The sequence below is a fragment of the Limulus polyphemus genome, unplaced genomic scaffold (genome assembly GCF_000517525.1).
Source record: "Limulus polyphemus unplaced genomic scaffold, Limulus_polyphemus-2.1.2 Scaffold1184, whole genome shotgun sequence".
Lineage (NCBI taxonomy): Eukaryota > Metazoa > Arthropoda > Merostomata > Xiphosura > Limulidae > Limulus > Limulus polyphemus.
The window spans coordinates 66,559-91,495 of NW_013666794.1; the positions used below are offsets into that span (position 1 = coordinate 66,559).

Sequence of the window (24,937 nt, forward strand, 5' to 3'; positions counted from 1 at the left end):
TAACTTCCTTTATAGTAACGCCATGGAAAGTAGATTAATAGTTTCCTGTCATCACCCGCATGCTCTCAGTAAAGCCTTATCAAATATCATTATTTATTCTAATTGCTTAAGCTAATGTCACTTGATGTTAAACACTCTTCAATTAGGAGAATTTCATAAAGTTTAGCAAATTTGTGCTTAAAAGTTGGCAATGAATAATAACCGTCCACCTGTAAGATTCTTTTGAAAACTTGACCTAGAAACTGCTAATCTAGTTTCCTTGCCCTAACCAATACTTATGTATCTGCACATGCTTTCACCCTATAGTTTTGCTGCTCTAAATCAGCCATCTTTAATCTGAATGATAAAAAGTCAAAAATGGTCCACCTTTATGCTTAGATAAAGCTGTAGTAAAAATTTCAGACTGAAAATAGGCGATACTTTGGATTTCACAGTCTGAGCTACAGATAGTGGAAAATTGCTAAACTATCAATTCTGTTAATAATAGTGTGTCCTGCAGGTTGTTTTGATTACATAATACACTACCATGTGTCTCGATTACATGAAAATATGAGGAACAAAATATCATCTAAAAAAGTATGTATAATTTTTTTAAGTGTAATAAAATATGCATAAATAATTGTTTATATGCACCATTTTATTATGCAGTTACTAACTTGTCCTATTTACCTTTATTAGCTGCCCTTCCTGGAATGGAAGTTCTTCAGTGGTATCAGGGTTTGGAGACATTGTGTGAGGGATGTAGTCAAACAGTGCAACAAACCACCTGACACTGTTTTCTGAATGGTTTACTTCTATCACTTGACATTGATCTCTGTAGCTAATGCCATCCTTGAGGTGTGATACAGGAGGCACATATTCATAATAATTGTGGTCTTCTCTAGACAGGTGATGTGTCTGAGAGGGAGAAACTGGGCAAGGCCCATTCTTCTCAATCCCGTAAACTTGTTTCCTAGACATTGACAGCTTATTTAGGTAACTTTTGCTTGCAACATTGTCTTCGCTTCTGACTGCCTCGTATTCTTCCTCTGAAAAATTCTCCATGGAATTATGACTTTCACTGGCATTAACTTTGGTGATTTCTAAAAAAAAGGGTGGGGATCTTTACCCTAGTTATTATCTTTCTCCTTAATTTATTTACTGAAAAACAATAAGAAAAATTTTATCACTTTGTTTTAAATAATTCTTAAGGACTATAAATATTTTCAAAGTGAATCATTTAAGTATTTTAAAAAATGTAATAATAGTTCCTAATAGTTTATTTTCCATTGCACTTCCCATTATAAAAAATGCTTTAAAATGATCCAGAATCTGAATCCAGATTTGTGGAGAACTGTGCCAAGCTGTCATCCCACTATGTTTAAAATTTTTGTGTACATTGATCTATTCATTTTTGAGATATGCACGTGGAAACACAGCCACCCACACATGGACCCAATTGCAATACCCTCTCAGGGCAAGGATAAATATCAGAGCCTAGTCAGTAGGAAATGAAATTTTTGACAACACAGAAATACAGGGCTGTTTATCAATAGACAATTAATGAAAGTGACATTAAAGACAACTAGTAAGGTGAGTTATTTATCAATGTAAGATAAAGATAAAGATAAGAAAATCCCATAAGCAAAGACCACTCTTTATATGTAGATGAATAGACAAAGTGATAACACAAACAGTCAACAGCAGAAGAAGAATGAAATACTTGGCAATATTAAAAGTACAGGTTTATCAACATACAGATAACTGATCCATTTAATCCTTCATAAAAACCCAAAATCACATCAAGTTCTTACATATGAATCATCTTCAGCTGAAATATCATCAAATCAAATCAAATAAACTGCTGAAAATAAACATTTTGTCCCATGTTAACATATAATATACTTAAAAAAAAAAGAACATACAAACTTATGAGTATTTATCACTACTGAGGTCATAGCAAATAAAATTAAGAGGTCAGAAAGATGAAATATTTAATTAGACATAATCAGTTATCTTAAAAACTCAAATTTTTTAAAAACAACGATTATTTGATACACAATTCTTTAAAAATGAGATTGTTTCCAGTCTCCAAATTACAAAAATACAATAACTTACTGTACAGGATAAAAAAACCCAATGTAACTGGAAAACAATCTCATACACTCTAAATGTTTTGACGTATACTATTGCGTCATCCTCAGGAGTGTAATGTTTTGACAAAAAATAACACTTATTTATACAATTATCAAAACACAATTTACATATTAAAGAATTTCACTCCAACAAATTTTTTGAAAAAAATAATCAGTTACATAAGATCTAATAGAAACTATGTAAAGAACCTCTTCATTACTTAATGTACTGTTTTTATGTACTATATGATAGCTTCATAGCAGTAAAGTATATTTGACCTATCCACACTGGAAAAACCAGTCTTCAACAATAAAGAACAACCTCTACCTCTGAAAGTTATATTATAGCTCATAGTGACTTTAATATACAACTAGATTATTATAGAATAATTTGGCAAGTACATTACACCTGGAAATTAGTTTGTTTCTAAAATATACACACCAATGGAGGGAATGGTCATACGAGTTTGAGTTGGGTAAATTTCTCTATCACTGAGGTTATCATCAGGTTCAATAACTAACTGCCCAGCAGAATTCTGATGTCCTTCCCTTAAGTGATTCATCTTTCTGTCACAAAATCGAGTAACATACTTGCAGACAGTTGTTGGTGAGTCTACAGACTGTGGCTGATTTTTACTGATCACTGAATGTCGAAGGCTGTTTTGATCTCTGTTATCTCTTGTCCATTCCCATTTCACATCCCCATTCCCCAGAGAGGAGTATCTAGTTCTGTCTTTTCTGCATTGCTGTAATGCAATAGCCATTATTTTATATTAAAAAAGGTATTGAAATCTAATAATAAATAAAACTATGAATAAATCTGCTCTTTGCTTAAATAAAACTGGAGTGATTCAAACTATCTAAAAGTTAACCTTTATACTGAAAGTTATTACTTTTACAACAGTTATTTTTACTCAATAATTAAATTTTCAAACGTACATAGAACCCACTTCTATGCCTTAAGAAAATTCAGAGTTCACACGTTTCTTACTCAGACTCTCTTCCATTTCTTGTCTCAAGCTAAAAGTTTACTTACCTCGTATTCAAATCCATTTTCTTCTCTTTCTTCTAGTATATCACAGAGCTCATATTGCCCAAACTCATCTACACTACCCTACAATCAATAATATCTTTTTATACAAATATCGGCAATAAAAATTTAATACAGGCATCAATTAACAGAAGTCTAAGTTACTCAAAATTAGGAAATTGTATATTCTATTAAGTTTTTAAATGGAATAACTTGTGAAACTATATACCACTATATACTCACTCTGAACAAGACAGATAAATTAGCCAAAAATAAATAAATCCAAACTTATGATATATATTCAGTTTTGTGGTGCAATATTAATTTTATTAAAGTATCCATGTATAGTCTACCCTATTTATGCAACAAACTACATTTCAAACAACTGTACAGAAAAAGCTCCAACCCTGAATAAACAGAGGTGAAAATGTTAATCATATTTCATGTGATAGAATTACTAATGCTTACAGAACCAAAGTCTGTTAACAGACTTCAGAACATGAATTTCATAATTCTGTTCAAACATTCTGTGATCTTTCAACCATCTCCAAACGGGTTTAGTAACCCCTTCCTTAATCTGGAATTTGATTTCTGACCTTTGTCAGAATTAAACATTTCAAGTGATAGACTGGCAATTGGCTGAATACTCTGTACTCTAATTAAGTTCAAATGTGTGGCAAACAGATGAAACCACAACTTACGGCAACTTTTATTCTGCTCAAAAATTAAGTATGACTTATAAACAAACTATCATTCTTTGCTTTTTTGTTCATTTTAACTTATCAGTTACTTAAAATAATTAAGTAAAACAGTACTTGACAATATTTCACAGGCAAAGTTTTAGTCTTAATTCACATGCTGTAAATAATCATAACATTGTCTAAATCATTCCCCTCCAAGTGTATCTTTGAGGAGTAGATAAATGTATACAGGGTATGCCAAAATGAAGTATCAGCTGATCCTGCCTTTTTACCCACCAAGTAACCTGTATTATTATGGGTATTTGAGGAATGAATAGCATGAATGCTACAAGTGAATTCTTCTATACTATTAAATAGACACATATGCTGTTTGTGAGACATAAATTTTTTTTAAAAATAATTTTAGTCTGCTCTTGAACTTGACTTTTATATCAGATGTGCATCATAAAATGGCACTTAGTTATCATGAATAAATGAGATCTTAGATATTCCATGACTGCAAACAAACATAGCTGGCAAATTCAACTCCTTTTTTATTTTATTCTATTGACATTACTGTCACCCAAGGATTTTTGACTACTTTGCACATACACTTATTCTTACATTATCAGTGATAATGAACAATGGGCTTTCTTTAGGACAACCCTGTGTGTGTGTGTGTGTGTGTGTCTATACACGCAGACACACACACATATATACATATATATATAAAGCTAAACAAGAAATTTTCAATCATACAGATATTTATATGTTTATTCACTGATACTGAGTTTATAGTAGTTTAACTATCATTAATTAGTGTACAAATGCATAAGATAAACAGGTATTCCATTCAAAGCAAACATTAAATTGCACACACAGATTAGCGGAAACAAAATTCTGAAAGAGCATGTAATAGTTTTGCAAGGTACTGTTGAATTTAAAGAAACACAGTGTTGCAAGATTTTTAGGTGAACAACAATCAGTTTCAGCTATAAAAAAAGCAGATAGTCAAAAACATTGAGAAAGTATCCAAACAATGTCAAATATTTCTTAACAAGCATGTGTAGATGTATAGTGTTGTAATGGTTAAAATCATGTGATGAAGGAAAACAAGCAAATAATTCATGAAAAAGTTTGTGAGAAAGTTAGAAAGACTGATTATCCATGCAACATTTAGGAAAGTAAGTGACAGACAGAGCAACTGTGAAGGTAGCCACTTCCATAAACAACAGAGTCCAAGCAACACTGAATAACCAGAATCTTCTGTGTTAAAATGGAAACCACTGCTTTAATCCTGAACAGTGAGAGATGACTAGCCTTATAGTTTCATTATGATATACTGTATACAATAAAAACAGTCACTGCTTCTTAAAGTTTACGTAACCTCTGACCCTGTCCTCACTGATAACCATATGTTGGCTTTTGGGTAATACATCACTAACTGATGCTTAATGTCCTGATACCCATTAGACAAATAATGAAAGAAAGGATTCCATTTTCACACAAAATAACAAAATACAAGACATAGACACTGGCATCTCCTAAGCTACCTGAAACCTTTCGGGTGATAATTGGTTTGATTCAAAAGCCTGAGACCTGCGGGCCACATGGTTGACCAGTTCTGCAAGCTCCGTGTCCGACTCAGAGCCAGAATCAGAGCCCAGCTCATCAAATGATGCTCGTTTTCTGTATGGAACTGAGCTCTGTATGAACCAGTAGATAGGAAAGGAAGAGTTGTGAAAATTCAAGTCTTAATTAATCACACCAAATTCCTCATTTTATTCATAATGACAATACAAGAAACATCTTTTACACTATTGATAACCATTCACAGCTCTCAACTTGTTTTATCACCAAGATCTGCAATTCAGAAATAATCATTTAGCTTGAGAACTTTATATTGGTATAAAATCCACCATTTCGTAATCTTTAAAAGGAATGAGTGAATAATATGGATTATTTTTTAACAATTTGATGAAAATTACACAATTTTACAAAAAATTTAGTCTTACCCATTCACATCTTGATATATATTTTATTCATGTTATTACTATAAGGTATCTTTTATAAAGAAAACACAACAGTTATTTTCCTTTCTTTGCCTATAGAAGTGTGTGGAAAACAACAGTATTTCCTTATCTTTGATGCTTTATTAATTTCTACCTTCTGGTGATACTTCACCTACTAGAATACAATCTGTCACTACTTTATGGTTTAGTTGTTTAAAATTATATTTATATGCTAAATTGCTTTTTTGCATTTTCTTTTGTCACTTATACCACCCCATAATGAGTACAACCAATTAATTATAAATGACAATGCACTGTTTCATAAGTTGGGTGTCTTCACTGCAAGCAATATTTTTGGCTGTAAACCCAATAATATCTCACGAGGTTCAGCCAGTTTAGAAGAATTTGATTAGTCTTATCATCTATATAATAAAAATATAATAATACGTTACAAAACTTGATATACTTTTTGGTAAGACAAACCATTACCATATTTTTTAAATTTCTGTATGTTTCCCAATGCATTAAGCAACAACAAAAAACTGTTTCTCTTACCTTATGAGCTGAGGTCTTTATGAGAGCTTCTGGAATAACACAGGGCATCGAATCAGATGACAAACTATCTCCTGATTTCGTTCTAACTGTCACAGTTTTCTTGGCAAGAGGAAAGAGATCTTTCACTTGTAACAAAGCATGGTCTCCTATCAGTAAGAAAAGAGAGTAATTGCTAACATATGCCAAACAGCCACATAACACTTGTACTGTTTTTGTATATAATGGTGAGAATGGTAAAACTAAGGGACACAAATATAAATTTTGTCACAGTAGGAGTCTTCTCGTGCTAAGAGAGTTTCATCTTTCTAGCAGGGTAGTTGGCCTTTTGAATGGATTGTCTTCAGATATGGTAGATGCAGTTCATTTAAGGAAGTTTAACAGATAGCTTGATAAATATTTGAATGATAAAGACTAACTTTGAGTTTTTTAGTGTTTAGTTTAATTTAATGCATAGGATGGGCTAGATGGACCAAATGGTCCCTTGTTGTCCTTAAATGTTACATATCATGATTACTTTTTCCACATAAACATGACTTATACAGAAAACAGGAGTTTTTATGAAGATGTGAACGACTGCAACTACAAAATTAAATATACTTACTATCAGAAAGAAATTTTAAACGTGTGGATGTAAGGTCTGTGCTGCAAAAAGTACAAGTGCTATATGCAGCCCACACAGCCCATTTTTCAATCCCTAAATTAAGTGTAAATTATGTTCAATGTTAAACTAATTTCTGGAAAGCCACCCTTGAGTATGCATCCTAAAAATAAAATTAATTTTCTGGGAAAATCCAGGATTGGTATAGTTGCTCTTGCTCATATACACATTTAAAAAAGAAATTTAGATTATAAACCTCTTCATACACAGATGTACTACCAACCTGTAGGACTATAGACTTCTGCTACTTTCTTTCCAGCAGCAAAAATGGCATAACCAGTAACAGGTACCCCATTAGATGTCCCGGTGGGATTGATAGTGACTGGCAGCCAAGTAACCAACAGTGTGCCATCCTGAGGCCCTGCTTCGACTTGTATGTCCACTGGTGGATCAGGAAGCCCTAATAAAAGAAACATATGAATCTTATTTTCACATAGAACACAAAGTTTGAAGAATTCTACACAAAAAATATATTTCCACATTATATCTTCAACATTCAGATTTCCTAGATAATACCACAAATTTTTAGGTATGTGATTAGATATTTCAAGATATATATAAATTTGTGTGTGTGTGTATATATATAGACATAATATTGGGATTTTTGATACATTATTACAGTTAATACTAGAAATAAATAACCTTATAACACCAAAATGTTGTTCTTATTTAATCAGACACTCAACCTTTTGCTTTACAGCTTCTACAGGAGCATTCACTAAAACAAACCAAAACTGACAGTACAAAGCTTCAGATGTTTTAAATAATAAATTATTTTGAATTTATAACGTGCATTTGTGCAGCATGCTTTTGACATATTATGTAGTAAAGCTTATTGTTGAAAGAAAAGTATTGTTGAAATAATTAACTGCTACCTGTAGTAAATAAAAGTTCTATCAAGGTTACAGAGTGAAATAACAAAAAGATAGGATAAAAAATAAAATAATTATAATTATAGGTGCCATCCTTTGTCCCTATTCATCTGTGGTCATAGTTGTTCGATGAGGAGAGCTTCTTTGAATTTTCTGTCAGTGTACCTGGTGGCTTTGGTGAGGATTTGTATGGAGAATGTTGGTCTCAAGTCAAGTACTTCTTGTCTGTTAGTTAAAATGATCTGCAACTGATCTTCTTTCATGTTGTTGTTTATAAAGAGAGCCAATATGTGCTCCTATCCTTGTGTGTAGGGTTCTTCCGGTTTCTCCTATGTACATATGATGGCAGATGTTACATGTAAGCTGGTAAACAACATTGGAGACAAGACATTTATCTTTAGATTGCAAACACGTTTTTGTAAGACAGTTGGCTTTATTCCATTGTAGGGCAGTATACTGAGATTTTGAAATTTGGTTTTTTAGGGTTGGACCCTGGCCATTCTATAACTTCAATTGGCAGCTCAGATTTCCTGATTATAGTTTTCATTTTCTTAGAGATAACTTTGTCAATTAGAGGTGTTATAAAAATAACCTTTTTTGTGTTATCTTTGGAAAAGCATTTTTTTTCCTCCTTGTTTATCTGTGTTTTCTAATGCTGGAAGTGTGATGATGATTTTTGAACGTCATAGTTCTTGAAAATTTGTTCGATGTAAAAAGGTGGATATTCGTTGCTCAGAAGAAGTGATTTTAGTTCGGAGCATGTATTTTTTTTTTCACTGCAGTTGCGGTCAAAATTACTAGAAATTACTCTTGTGCATCATATATCACTGAACTTCAAACCATAAACACATAAAAAGATCTCTTCTCTCCCACAAATCACTGCCCAGGAAGGTTTTGAACCTGTTTGCTTGAGTGGACTTGAATGAATTGTTATTGTGAAAATTACTCTGTCTATCTGTAAAAACATAATGTCACAGTTACCAAGATTACGAAGATTTTTGTGCCTCCCCATTTCACACCCGAACTTATAAATATCAAACCAAACACATTTCTGACCTTACAAAATATGTAAAAATTCAAGCTAATTAAAGGGATAAGAAAAAAAAATCTGAGAAAAATAGTTTCTGTGAGGCATTATGAAAAATGTCACAAGATGCTTTTTTGCAGTTTCACTAGATCCTTTTGAGATCACTGGCTGCTATTGATGTTCAAGAATTGGATAAAGAAAGCTAAAAAAAAGGTTCATAAATCATTCAATTACTTTAATAGTGTATGTGCTTTTAAATGTATTTTATTTCGTCAAAGACCATAGTTTCCACTATCAAAGATGTTCAAATTAGCAAGAAACTAGTAGTAAACAACATAGCAAAACCTGGTTTGTTCAATAATGTTATTCCAAAATGTTGGCAGTATTTGTGGCTATCTTCTAGTTATTCTTCTTATGCTGAAGAATGTTTTAGGTTGTTTTTTTTGTTTGTTTGTATATCACAACAGAAATCAAACCCTGAATTTTAGTACTATAAAATTAAGCTTATATTGGTGAGCCACAAGAGGAATTTTGAGTTCTATGCTAACCTCAAAACATTATTTGTCATTTTCCCAAGTAAAGACGGTTAATTATTTATTAAAACAAAAATTGCCTAAGTCTATCTTGAGACATTGGGGTGCTTTGAAACTGAACAATCAAAGAGATTGCAAACCCTCGTCTCACCTCTCCTATTTGAGATTGCAAGCATTTATATTGGATAATGTAAAATTTCACTTTAAAAAACTCAGAAGATCCTTCTCAGATCTAGAATGATCAATGACATGGATCATTTTTTGTAGTGTGATGAGGAGCCTCAACCTTAATGTGACCAACTCCGGTCATAATTTACAGAATTATTAACCGAAAACTGTGAAAATGCTCTATCTCCCCATTATAAGAAATTCTTCAAAGTGATCCAGAATCCAGATCAAATTTGGGGAATACTGTTCCATACTGACTTACTATCTTGTGTAAAATTTTCGTGTACATCAGTCTATTAGTTTGAGAAATGCATGCAGAAACACAGACACATATGGACCCGATTGCAATACCCTTGCAGGATGAAGGTAATTAACCAGCTTTGAGAAATAGATCAAGTGATTAACAAATTTGCTGAATAAATAATTAGTCAATCATTGTAATAGACACACTAATCAATGTATTATAGCCTAACTCATGTTTTTATACTGTTCAAGTAATTTCTAATCTTTCAAGAGGTTTCTAATTATTAAGTCATGCCCATCACATCAAAAACTTCCTCTGGTTAAGCAAGAATACAAACATCTTAATTAAAAAACAACAACATAAATTACAATAACATCTTAAAATGTATTTTTTTTCACCTCACTTTACACTTATAAATACCTTTTGGAAGTGTTCGAAATTCAACAAACATTGTCAGCATATCTAATTTTTTAGGGTTTCTCTTTGCATTGTACAGCAATTTTCCTGGCTTGGCACGGATTGATACTTTGTACTGTGTGTTGGGTACAAGACCTGCAGAATGACGAAAAATCACCTTAAAGTACATTCAGTTTAACCATTTCAGTGTGCGTGTGTGAATTATATATATAAATCTGTAACTTAAAAACATCACATAAAGAAGATCTTGATTTTTTTAATATTCTAGTAAAGCTAAAGTACTTGTAAACACTTTTTCTTTAGTCTATTTCTTCTACATTCACAGAATCTGTTGTCTTTGATAAGTCCCAAATCTTACCTAGAGAGATCAGGACACATTTATTCCCAAACTGGGTATAATGTCATAGTTAGGAACATACTTGACAGATCTGGATACACAGTTTCCTGATCTTTATTGTGTTCATTTTTCAATATTTACACTTATCAAAACAGTAATTACTAATGTAGCCTTCTCCTGTTGAGCTATGGTTGCACAATCCACTCCAGGATAAATAAGAGTAACTTCATGTTTATGCAGTTCTTCTTTCTTAGAAGCAATCAAATATATTAAGTAGGTGGCTTGCTCAAAATGGAAGTTAATATCAATTATGTACATATTTTACTGACAAACCTATTAAAGATTACATTCAGTGCTAGTTTTTTTTTATAAACTGATCACAACCATCCACACTTTTTAAACAAAGACTGACCCCATCCACCCTCATCTTTTGAGAGTATACTGTAATTCAATCTTATACTTGAACCTTTTATGAAGCCTTTTCTAATAATCTTTAGTGAAAAAGACAAAATTAGTGTACCACTAAGCCATCTACTTATACCAATGGTTAATATTAGAATGAGAGACATCAATAGCTTCAGGTATGACTCTTGTTTTAGACGACCAAGCTACGTATGATTAATTACAAATTAAAGTGTGCTAAATCTTAAAAATTAGGTTTGGTAGGGTAAATCCAAATTTATAGACTGTTTTTCTAAAATCAAAACTTCTCTCTTTATTATTATTATGGTACACCTTTGTACTTCAAGTAACTGATACCTACATTGATGATTTCCTAACTAAGGCAATGCATCCCATGACAACTAATGCAAAACCACTGGTTTCCATTGATATATTGACTAAATCTTTCCTAAAAAAATAGTATTTAAGTAATTGTTTTACAGACTTAAGCAAAAACTTCAAAAGATATAATACCTTTAAGGTAGCCAAAAAAAAAAAAAGAGACAAAACAACTACATTTTCAAAATTTCTGCGTAACTGAATATTGAGACCTTTTGAAATGTATTTTCGAAGTAAACTGGACCTTGGCATATTGGTTCAACAAAATTGTGATTATAACTTGAATGTGTAAAATTTTTAACAGTCATTTTTAAACATTCTTAGACAAAAGAAGTCTCATGTAAACCTGTGATATTGTGTCTAAATATTCCTGGTTTTACCACTTGTATCTCAACATTATTCACTGCTATTGCATGGTTGAAGTTACTGTTGCTAGGTAACCAACTAATCACTGCTGAGGTGGAGGTTACATTAGAAGCCTTGATGCAGCTTGGAGCCAATGGAATATCTAGAGAGGAAGAAATAAAAAATGTTTTAAAGTAGAAGCTAATGCACATATAAATATTTTTTTTTAGAGTAAAGCTTATAGTATACTAACATTTCAATTGAAAGACTGTGACAAATTAAATAGAAAACAAGTGCACATTGTATTAAAAAACCTTTGCTCCCACTAATGTTATACTCTATGTTTAAGTCCCCTATATAGGATGATGTAATACTTGTCCACAAAATTGGGGCATATTTGCTATGTACAACAACCTTTTGACCCATGACCTTCAAAATTAATTAGAATCAGAACTCTGTATGTAGTACCTGATGTATAAGTTTGGTCAATGTACATTCATTCAATCTAGAGATATCTTCTTCACAAACTTGGGATGGATGGACAGGGGCAAATCAATATATGCTTTGCAGTGTGTGTGTGTGTGGTGGGGGTGTCGGGGGGGGGGTTCATTAATCACAAAGGTTTAATGACAAATGAATATATACTACATCATAAATTTCTACATTGTAATGTAAATAGTTTGGTTCACTTGAATTTGACGCAAAGCTACACGAGGGTTATCTGCACTAGCTGTCCCTAATTTAGCAGTGAAAGGCTAGAGGGAGGGCAGCTAATCATCACAACCAACCGCCAATCCTTGGGCTACTCTTTTACCAACGAATAGTGGGATTGACTGTAACATTATAATGCTCTCATGGCTGAAAGGGTAAGCATGTTTGATGGGACGGGAATTTGAATTCGAAACCCACAGATTGCGAGTCGATCACCCTAACCACCTGGTCATGCCAGGCCAAATGTAAATAGACTGTGTGTTGTATATTTTACATGTGTATAGTGCAAATTACAAATATATGTAATTACCTGAAAAAACTAAGAAACTATTACTTGTTCCAATGAATGTTACTTAACTAGTGTACTCTGAAAATATATCTGACTTTAAAACTGTATAAATAGTACTTCATATATCAAACAAAATCCCACTGAACTATAGAGAACCACTATTCTAATTTTACAAGTGACTGCAGTGATTTCACACAATGTACATACAGAAGAAACATTTTACTGAAATACACAATTCTAAGTTTTCAAATACGTCAAATGTATTTTTGGTCCAATTTTTTAACATTTTCTTTCATATGCAAAGTATAACATTCACTAACCTTTACCAATTGTTATGGTACAGGCTGCATCTCGAGAATGATGACCCATTGATGTGACAGACTGAACACTAATCCTATGGGGCTGAAAAAAAAGTTGTGGAAGACACTTAAAAGAGACTCCATTGTAGTTCTCAAATGTAACTAAATGCAAGCTGGTAAAATAACAAATATCACAATTCTTTAAGTTTGTGTTCACAATGGTAATGGTATTAATAGTCTCTAGAATGAACTAGTCAGTATGGGACTTCATTTGTACACATTTTTACGTACATATTCCACCGAGACAAACCTATTAAAGATTACATTCAACACTAATTTTATTTTTTATAAATTGATCACGGCCACCCCCACTTTTTTGAGAGTATACTGTAACTTAATCTGCACCCAACATACATCGAACCTTTACTCATGATAGTCCATGAGTTGGTATGGTCTGGTGCGAGCCTTATTTATGAAGTAAGATATTGCAAGGCAACCTCCAGCAGTCTTGTGGAACACCCCATCTTTTCTGCATGATGCAGATTTACATTTAAGTATACCTAATCAGGCATCACTTAACACAGAGAGGATCCAGGAAATGAGAAAAGGCCACTGGAAAAGGAAGAAATAAAAGGAAGAACTTAAATTTCAGATTCAAAATGATGTATGAAGAATGGTGATGGATGGTAAATGATAGCCAGATGAAGAGGAGACAACCAAATGATGCAGATATTGGGCTATAAATGTGTGAGGCATGGTCCACATGCCAACTTGTACAATCTCTTCTAATGGATGAAGGAAGTAGGTAGCCAGGTAAAAGGTGAGATTACATCTCTGGTGAGGGATGAAACTTGGAAAATGCGATAAGAATCCTTGGATAACAACCCATAAGTAAGACGAATAAGCTGATGAATCCATCCAGTAAGGGTGATACGAGAAAGATCATGGGTAGAGGAAGTATTCCAGGGTATAAAAAGATGGGAATGGGATCCATGGAAGGAAGCAGTGTGGTTGACATAACAAAGCAGGGCATGTAATGGACAAAGGATCAGAATGGGAAACAAGAAATGGAGGAGAGGGAAATAAGAGTGAAGGTGATGTCCCCTTCATGCACCACTGATGTCTTGGGGAAAAACTACAATCCAGGTAAAGAAGGACATAGATAAGAGGAAAATAGAAGACATCGATAGTGAAGATATCTGACTTACGATGACCACATGGGATGATGAGTAAGAAACACATTTTGAAGGAGAAGTGGTACAATGAGCAAGTGGTCAAAAGTTCAAAGGGAGGAAGGGTAAGAGCATGAAGGACAACAACAAGATTCCAATCAGGTAGAGGACTCAGACAGGGTGGATGAATCAGGCAAAAGGAGCAAAACAGGAGAGAGAAAAAATGCAACAATGGTGGAAAGTGATAAACCATTCTCGAAGAGCTAACTAAAGAAATTGGAAAGGTGGGATACATTAGGTTGGGAAGGTGAGAAACTAAGGCACAAAGACCAACTCCAGAAAATGCACCATTTCCTCTTGGAAACATTTAAAGAAGAAGGGAGGCTACCCTCATTGAGAGGAGTCGGGATTGTCTTGCAAGGGACCAGACAAAATCCACACATGAAGCTGGATTGTGGTGATAGTTGGATGAAATATGGCAGATTGAGTTGACATAGAAGGGGTTGGGAAATCAGATGAAATATGAGAGGGGATGATTGAAGGAGGTTGAGGATCAGAAATTATGACTAAGCAGGCCAGAATGGAGAGATTAACATGGCATGGCTTTGATAAGGGAGAGAACACAAGAAAGGAGATAGATAGGAGGATAAGTCTAAACGTAAAGATTGGTCCAATCCTGACTGAAGGCATCCATTGCCAAAGTCAAAGGATGTGGAACAGGAAATCAGAAGAGGGGAAGTTTGGTACTGAGATTGGTGGCAAAAGCAACTAAGAGAGGAGTATTAAACAGGAAGCATAACGATCGAAATGCTGAAGGAGCAAGAGACCACTCCATAGGTAGAATCTTGTGAAGATATGACAACCAATCCATTACAAGATCTAGAGCACCTGGGGATGTGACAAGCAAGAGCACAAACTTGTTGAAACTGGGCCCAAAAAAGGAGATCCAACATTTAAAAGCAAATTGAACAGTAATGGATGCTCCCTTATCAATTGATGTAAGAGATACCAGTGAAATTGTTGGAATGGGTTACGACCTAATAGCCCCTTACTAAAGGTGTAGGAAATAATACAATGCTCAACAAACTACAAGAAGTTCCAAAAAGTTGATGTGGAGGGAAGATTCAACCATCGTTCAATAACTGGAGATCTCATAAGAATCCAGATATATTTCTCACCTTTTAAGAGAAGCATCTGTAAAAAGATGCAAATCAGAACAGGAAGGAGGTAGAAAAACGCCAGCCAAGGTGTTATCTCTGTCAAGCCATCAGGAAAAATTGACTCATAGGGAAAAGGGGAGGAGGATGGTAGAGTCCAAGGGATCCCAAATGAGATTCTGTTGATCATGCAACACCCACTGAAGACAATGCATGTGTGCACAACCCCAGGTTATGAGGGTATCCATGGAAACCCAGGTCCCCAAAGGACATAGAACCTCACATGCAGGTAGAGAAGGAAAGGACTTGGCTTTAGAAACCAAAAGCTCCATTGTCCTCTGAAGAGAAGGCTGGGAACTGCTGAGGTAGTTATTGAAAAATACCCCCAAATGGATAAGATAGTGAATGTGAGGACTGCCTCATGTACAACGAAATGGGTATGTTAGTGAGAGGCTTGTTGAGATGGAGCTAAAAGGAGCCTATCAACCATACGAAGATGGTGGGCAAAGGGTTTGACCAAACAACAGATGACATATGGCATTGATGGCAGACCGAAAAGGTAGAGAGCAGAACTGAAACACTCGATCCCCATAAACAAACCAAAGGTAATGTCTGTATGCAGGAGAGATGAGGATATGAAAGTAAGGCTCCGAGATATCGACCTTGGTCATCCAAAGACCTGGAGTGAATGACCAACGAAGGATGAGGACAACTCAATGACGAACTACAAGAGGATGATGAAGTGGTTGAGGTTGGAGAGATCAATGACAGAACATCAATTATCAGTTTCTTGGGAATCACAAACAACTGGGAATAAAACCATAGAAAAGTGTGAAATACTTGTTCAATAACATCCTTGTGTAAAATATTGTGAACAGCCTTTGAGAGACACTGGTATGAAATGGAATCCCAAGGGGAAGGGGGGGGGGATTAAAGGAATAGTCCTTCTGTTAGAATCTAAAGAAACAGGGATCTGCAGTGAATGGGCACCATAGGTGAACAAATCTGACTAACTGTGCCCCCACAGTGCCAAAACCCACAAAATAGTCACTGATGAAACTGCTGTCAGAAAACACGATGGTGGAAAATTTGGCTACTTGTCATAGAAACCCAGGAATGTGGCACTTGTAGTGGAGAGGATGCAGGGGGTGAGACACAAAGAGAGGGGTAGAAGAGGTTTGGGAAATATGAGAAACATGGGAGGAGTACTGATGTACAGCTTCCACCCAAGACTCCAAAGTATCAGGAAGATCCCCAAAAATAGACTGTTGTAAAAAGGGGCCATATAGAGGACTTCCAAATAGGAAGCAGGCAGGTGCACATGAGACAAGAGGGCATCCATGCCAAGGAGATCCAACTAACAAAGGAACATGTATGAAGGGATAAGGCTGAAGAAGATAAGTGCACCAACATGGAAAAGAGAATAGTATGTGTATCTGCTGAAAACTCTTTAGTGGAACAATGGATAGCCTCAGAAGGAAGGTGGATGGAAGAGAGATGATAGGTAACATATCTGGGAAATCATGAATGAAAAAGCCAAATGAGGATGAAGAAAATCCAGAGGGATAGCACAAGATGATGCACCAAAGGCTGTCCAAATCCTCACTGTCAGTACCAGATTCAACCTGAAATGAGAGATCCAACTGAGGTTCCAGAAACGTAGAAGGGCTACATGTAGTTAACAACTCATGATGCACCATGGCCAAAACCTCCTTCGCAAAAAAGTGTGGAGCCTGGAGCCACAGATGTAGTAAGTTGTGGTGGATCAGTCGTGGCCAGAACCATAACAGAAAGCATTGTAGCAAAATTGTGTGAAAATGAAAAAGAAAAATATTCCACAAATACTAAATAATCAGCAAATAACTGACAGCAAACTACAAGTTATCAAACACATTAGAATTAACTAAAAGTGCATGTGAGAATTGTAACTACAGAGCAAAAATTGAGCACAACTGCGCACTGGAATGTCAACTTGAGAAGTGATGATAATATTCTACAATATAGAGGGAGTCAGCTCCACTAGGAGGATGTGTGTCACACTACCATTGGTGGAGGGTTGCATGCTACAGCACAGCTACACCACGAGAAATTATGTAAGGGTAGGTGGGAGTACCAAGGCTAGAGGCGAGTGAAAATTGCCCATATAGAGGGCAGCAAAAGTCAAGAAAAACTATCGTGTGTGAGGAGTTAAGGTATTGTATCAGAAATTAATACTGACTAATAATTATTTTATCTGTAATAATGATTTCTTACATCAAGTAAGAAGAAATACCATGGCTATAGAAATGGCACTTACCTATGCTATTTTAGTAATGAGCTTCTTAGAAGAGATGTATATCATTATTGATCAAAGAATGATGTCACATGCTACGTCTTATGTAATGCCGTATCAGTTCAAATACACTGATGATTGTTTTATTATTTGGAATGACGATTTAAACTGATTTCATTTTAGATCCAAGCATTAAATTTACTGTTTAAAAGTTTTCAAAATCTATACATTTCTTGGATATATTAATTGAAATATCTGGCACTGGCTCTTTAGAAACCGATATTTTTTATAAAATGACCAATTCCCACGCTTATTTAGATCTTAGAAATAACCAACATAGACAGATTGTTAACAATAAAGAAAAAAGAAATATTAGATCAAATGAATTAAATGTATTTTTATTAAATAGAATAATCCAGAGGGCATCATTGACAACTGTATTTTGAGTCAAATTATATGGATCTAAAGCTAATGATCAGTCAGAAATGTTACCAATCATCACTATATATATACTCCAGGGTTAAAAGTTTTATTGCCTCCTTTACATTTTGCAATACAAAAAAATAGAGTTGTAATGAATATTAATGTTATTGTAGCTTATAGACAACCTAAAAACTTGAACTGTTTACTTTGTTATAAATAGTTATATTTCATTTACAAACAGTTATTGCTTATGGATTTTAATAATATTATTATCAATATTATTTACATAAATTTTTAAACTATTTTTACTGGGATATATGTGCTTATATATAGATATTTTTCAATTTTATCAAAAGTTATGTATTTAATATATTATGTATTGTATTTAATTAGGTTGGCTGAAGAGCAGTACTAAAGCTGCAAAAGTGCACCACCCTATCAAAATCAAAAACATAAATAAAAAGATATGATATTTTGAACCTGATGCTGCTTTGAATAGTTTTATATACAAGTTATTATCATTGAGTAAGAAAAAAAACTGACCTGAAAAAATATTGTATTAGATATATACTGAAAGACAAAGTACTAACTGACCTGTGAGGAATCCACACCCTCAACTAAAGCACGAGTTCTTTCAGAACTATTTATCATGGCTTTCAATATACCATCTACATAAACATGGTACATTTTTATATTTCCTTTAGCACCCTCTGGTGGAAGCCAACCAATTAAGATACTCTTGTTCAACTGCCTTTCCAAAATCAGCCTTTGAGGAGGGGGAACTGTAACACAAAGCATTTTTGAACAACCAGATAGTTGCTAACTTCAGGTTAGAAAAGATTCATAGAATATATGAGATAAAGGTAAAATAAAAAATTATTTTTAACTTAAATAATACACACACATAGTTCACATATTCAAGCAATATGGAGATATGGAGACAAAGTATGAATAAAAGGAAAAGGTTTATAAACAACAAAACTTATCAACAAAGAAAAGCTTCACTGTAGAAATGATTTCTGTATATGAGTTAAGCCTAACCATTATCTATTTTGTCAATTTCTTTTATAGTACATCCATTTGGGAGTATTTTTCAAGTATTAACTAGAGGTCAAAATTTTGAAGGATTCTTTCCTCACACTAAACACGTGTATAACTTAATAAAATAGTCTATTTTACTATCATTGTGAACCTATAAATGATTTAAAAAGCATCTTTATAGCTACAACCTAGAAAAGTGAAATTTGAGATATTTGAGGGTGAAAAATATAGCCACTGGTTTTTTCACAATAAATCACCTTTTCCCATGATTTACTCGAGCCTTGTAGCTTATAAAAGTTTCTTTCTTGTTACAAAAATAGTTGCGCAGCATGCATATAACTCCATCTTCTACTTTTGATATTCAGAAATGTTTTAACAAAAGCACAATGCTTTTAATAATTTGTTAATGTTCTTAAAAAATATTGCACATTCTAAAATTGATCTCTTTAAAAATCATTTAATAACTTCAGTTAATCAGTAGATGTGTTTCAAGTCTTTTAATATTCTTTACAATATGCATGGCTAGCCAAATAATCCCCATATTTTAACAATACCCTTATAATCACCTGTTCCTATGACAAACTACAAAATATAACAGAAAATCACTCAAAATCATCCAATAGCTCAGTTATCTATAACTAAAACAAATGATTGAAACATATGTCAAGTTAAGTTTCTGATTCATGAGAATAATATTTTCTAAATAGTTCAAGAGCAATGAGCAACATCCACAATAATAATATTTTATACAATTAACACTGTTATTGAAATCATCACAATTTTTATGTCTTAGAGAAACTTGGTTGCTCTCAAACACCTGAGTTTTCCTTCATTTTTATTCAAAAAATTATTACAGTGCTTGAGAAGCTGTGTTCACCTGGACCATCCATTTCTCGTTCAACATCAGAAAGATCATCCTCATCAACTTCTTCTATATCCTTCAGATCAATGTAGTCATTCATACGATGATAATCCTCTAAAATTAGAAATTACAAATGCTAAGGTATTCCTTATTCAATAAAAAACAAGAAAGCTGTAAAATTAATCTCAAATGACTATACTAAAACCAATCATTACTCCTAGATGCTAAGCACTATTTGGAATCAGTAGAGTAGTTTGTGTTAAGTTTTCTGTATCATCAAGACTATTGAAATGGGCACAAGAAAACTATTGTCCTCATACACTAGATTTATTATGAAAAACTTACAGGGAAGAGTGGTTTACTCGTTATACCAGAGCCCTTTTCAGTGAAAAGTACACTAAAGAGCTGTTGTCAAGATGCATGGTTGTCAGATAAAGCATTACTCCAGACATAATGACATGAACTGTAACAATGCAGTGAGGTTCCAAAATCATTTTAATATACTGTACTCAACCCTCTGTAGATGTAAGCACTGTTTAAAATCAATAGTTATCATAAATTTCATTCTCAGATCATAACTCTACAACTAGTCATTAATCCTAGTTGTAAACCACTGTTTGAAATCAATAGATTAGCTGGTGTGTAGTTTCATTCTCCAAGTTCATTAATTGTTCTTCATTAAGACTGAGACCTGTACAGGATGAGTATTCATGATGGTTAAAACCTGCATAGCAATAAGTCTTCAAATTGTAATAAGTATTAAAAAACGTAGGATCCTTTTGTACATCAAATTTATTGTCTTTCATTAACCTTTGTACAGTTTATTTATGAAAAACAACAGCTGCTTGTATCAACAGTAAGTTAGCAACATACCAGCTGGCAGAGAGTACATTTCTTCTGGCCCACTTGAACCACTAAAGTCATAGTCCGTACCATGAGCATAACTAGCACTGCTGTCATCTGGATCCCTGTTTCCATACAGCACTGTTGCTTGGAAGTCAAACAGATTTTCATCTAATATTGAAGACCAGAAAAATATTTCAAAAAGATTTTTTAGACCAGATTACTTCCTTATGATTCTTGATCAGGGATTGTTCAATAGAAATATGGCAGCTGTATCACTAAAATTCTCATTTATTTAAAAAATCTTTTACTGAGATAATAGTCACTCCTATTGTATATATTGTATATCAAAATTTACATTCAAATTTATAATTATAAAATTTTTAATAACAGGCCTTTTCTGTATTATCTAGACAAATAAAACAGTCTCATGAGTGGATATCATTACACTTAATTATACAAATGTTAACCTTCAAGTCTGAGCTGGCTCTGTCTAGATTTCATAACCTCTTTTTTAATTAGTTTTTGTTTATAATTATACCTGTACCTACCTACTATCTACCCTCTAATTGGTTATTAATTTTCCCAGTTAAGTATACATTCCCCTTTCTGTTATCTATCTTTTGATTGGTTATTAGCTTTTGAAGATAATTATATATGCCACTATGTACTGTCTATTCAATGACTGGTCATTAATTTTCACAATTATATATGTCCCTATGTACTGTAAGTCCACTAGTTTATCATTAGTGTTAATGGTTAATGATACATGTTCCTATTGACTATCAATGTTTTGACTGGTTGTTACTTTTCAGAGTCAATTTTACATGTTCTTATTTACTAGCTATTTTCTGGTTAGTTCCTAGTTTTCATAATTAATTATACCATAAATAACTATCTATGGTCATATTAAGTGCATTTAATAACACCTGTCCCAATTGGTGGATTGAGGATTAAAAACAACATGGGAAAATTATTATAATACCTAACTGTTAATGATGTCAGGAGAAATGGATTCCCAAAACAACTGAATTGGGTGCTTTACTTAATGCTACATAGCCTATATGTATTAGTACTATTCATAAAGTTCACAGGTTAAACAAAAATACACTGTGCAAAATTTTCCACTTAAACCCAGTGTTTATTACTGTCAAGTTTTTATATGTATGGATGAGCTGGATTCTTTGCTGTAGGTGTCTGTGACTTTTTGGCAATAAATTGCAACAATAAACAAACAGTAACACAGTCCATTTGTTATAAAATAATATATAAAATAAGTCAAATGTATATACAAATGTTTGTTCCACAGTTGTATTCAGAGCTTTAAATAATTATACCTTTTTGTCAAAGTCCACACAGGCTGATTCAGTTACCTTAGAGCACAATTAACAAGACAAATTATTTTTCTTTGATCTGTTATTACAATACAATCCGTGATAATTTCACTTACATAACACTGTTGGTTACCACAGTTGTATCCAAACCTTTAAATAATTTATCTCTTTTTGTCAAAATTCACACAAGTAGGTTCGGTTAGAACACAACTGACAAGACAAATTATTTCTTCTGTACTCTGTTACTACAATACAGTATGTGATAATTTTACTTTAAAAATTGCAACTATACACTCTTTATGGCTAAACTCACAATCATGCAGTTTAGATCTATCTATTATATCTAACTAACTATATTACTCAAACTACATTTTGTGTGCGTTTTTATAACCCATCCGAAGCCTAGAACTTTCTATACACTACTAGATATTATGATGCAATAATGCTCAATCCAAACAAGAAGAAAAACTTAGAAGGTTCTAGTAACATGATGTAATAATACAACAAGCACCAATTCACAACACTTGAACTACACATTTTATGATTTGTACACAGTTATATAAACAAACCTGTGATAAACTGTCGCTTCTAAAAAATAAATAAATTTTACACTTGCATAAAACTTAAATTGAAAGAGCCATGTGCATCTAGCAGTTACATTTGTTACCCATCTTACTAAAGTATAGACCTATATGACAACAAAAGTTTGTGAACTGAAACTATTTCACACAAAAAGAACTAAAAGAGTAATGTAATTATTCATTTATCACTCATCCATGGTACACTTATGCCATACTTTATAAGCTGGTAATGAGAAATTAAGCACCTGATTAAGCCCAATTTGAATAGTGATAAAAAGAAAGTACAAAATATTTAGATGGACCAGCGTCTTACTGTGGACTTTCTCAGCAGCCCTATCTGCCTCTGCCTGTCCCTTTACACTGTTAATCCCATTCAGTTTATGCATTAATTACACAGTCCTGTGAATTTAAACTTCATAAAAGTTGTTTTGGTTTTAATAACAGATTTTACATAATTCAGCTATGCATAATTCAAAAATAATATTAGTTTTTTTTTGTATCACATAAAGATTTTTTCAAATCAGGAAGAAGAAATTAAACTCTTACTTAGATCAAATTATTATTTCATTTACCACAATGAACATTTTTATTACTATGTTTGTTAGTGTAAATATACAAACAAACTGAAGAAAATGGAAGAACACTGATGTCAAAAGAATATGAATCTTCATTCACCCTGATTCTTTTTTGTGAAATCTACATCTTTTAGTCTCAAAACTACGTGTTGTGGTCTTTCTTTTATGTACTACATTATGTTTTGTGAAAAATCTGTACTTGATGGAGAAAAATGGATATTATTTTCAGTTTCTGCGTACAGGAATTACTGTAGAACATGTAAAAATTTCAAGACAATAAAACTATCACAAGCCTGTGTTATTTAAAAGGCCTTAAACTTTATTTTCTTACAGGTCTGAAACTTTAATAAAAAAATTAAGACAATAAAATCAACTAATTAAATCAACAAACAATATAAATCAGCAACTTAGATAAAGGAGACAAAAAAAAAGGCTGTAGCCAGTTTAAACTAATATAATGATTTGCATTATTTACTTACTTAATACATAACATTTACAACTTTCAAAAAAACAATGTAATTTCATCATTCTTTCAATTTTATCTTGTACAGAGATACCGATGAGAAGTGGAATTCCCCAATACTAGTATACCTCAGTGACAAATGATGAATTGAATAACAGACTGGGCTTCATATATATTTTTAAAAGAAGGGGTTAGTTTCTTATTATGAAACAAATTCCTTCATTGTTTAAAATAAAATACTTACCATAAAGTAATTCAACAAAGTTTGAAGGTACAAGACCTTTTCTGCCATCAAGAAGTTCCCCACTGAAAAATCCATCCTGGTAGCAGAAAAGATAAATTGTTACATCTTGGTAAAGACTGAATTTCTTAGTTTAATATATTTTTATCTTTAGTTGTGTTTAATTAATTAAAGAAAATTATTTTAATAAGTAACACTATGTTTCTTTTTTATAAAATTTAAAGTTAAATTAAATTATCCAACTTAACAAGTTATCCAACTTAACCAATAACTTTTCAAAGACATATTACATAAAATAACCATAATTAAGAACAAGTTAATAGTTCCAAACATTCATACATTTTATTAGTAACTTGGAGTTGATTAGGAAAAAAAAAGGTGTACAACATGAATTTATTAACTCACCAAAGCCAAGAAAAAACGAATAAAAATTAGAGCCATGGACACAATCCTATTAAAACAGTTACACATTTTTACAAACTTTTTCAATGCCTCCATTTTCTCCAGCTTCTGACTCTTATTTATGTAATGGTCAGTTGTCCCAGAAGAATGCATGAAACTGAATGGGAGCATTACATTTTTCATAACAAATGGTATGTTTTCAGTTTTGTGACCATCCCTTTAACTTAGTGTTACTACATTTCTATTTAAAAACATGACATACCAAATGGGATGACTTATAATAAGAAAAAACAACAAAATTATTCTGAGTCAATAATTTTATTTTTTATCATGGTAAAGAACCTTAATAAGCTAGTCAAAATGTTTTAACAAATTTATTTGTGCTTCTTTCCCATGTTGTTCCACTGACCAGCTCAAATTGAGAATGGCAAGTTGTCAAGTATTAACTACAAATAAACTTCTATCTTTGAATCTCAGCACCACGAATTCAGGATAGAGCT

The 24,937-nt window shown here is 33.0% G+C and overlaps 1 protein-coding gene across 9 annotated transcripts in view; it reads right to left on the reverse strand.

The window, feature by feature from the left end:
* The window catches only part of LOC106462501 (RIMS-binding protein 2-like), a 179,356-nt gene that overhangs the window by 9,977 nt on the left and 144,442 nt on the right, over positions 1-24,937 (reverse strand). For 7 of the 9 annotated variants that reach the window (XM_022389779.1, XM_022389783.1, XM_022389780.1 and 4 more), the window contains 13 exons: positions 24,039-24,114; positions 20,872-21,012; positions 20,014-20,112; positions 18,690-18,877; positions 13,093-13,174; positions 11,774-11,935; positions 10,314-10,445; positions 7,273-7,449; positions 6,392-6,537; positions 5,378-5,530; positions 3,151-3,228; positions 2,557-2,860; positions 670-1,082 (listed from right to left, as the gene is read on the reverse strand). In XM_022389779.1, the coding sequence (XP_022245487.1) occupies positions 670-1,082; positions 2,557-2,860; positions 3,151-3,228; positions 5,378-5,530; positions 6,392-6,537; positions 7,273-7,449; positions 10,314-10,445; positions 11,774-11,935; positions 13,093-13,174; positions 18,690-18,877; positions 20,014-20,112; positions 20,872-21,012; positions 24,039-24,114 (2,151 nt within the window). The remainder of the gene's footprint in view (positions 1-669; positions 1,083-2,556; positions 2,861-3,150; positions 3,229-5,377; positions 5,531-6,391; positions 6,538-7,272; positions 7,450-10,313; positions 10,446-11,773; positions 11,936-13,092; positions 13,175-18,689; positions 18,878-20,013; positions 20,113-20,871; positions 21,013-24,038; positions 24,115-24,937) is intronic. The other 2 variants (XM_022389782.1, XM_022389785.1) reach the window with 2 other exon arrangements.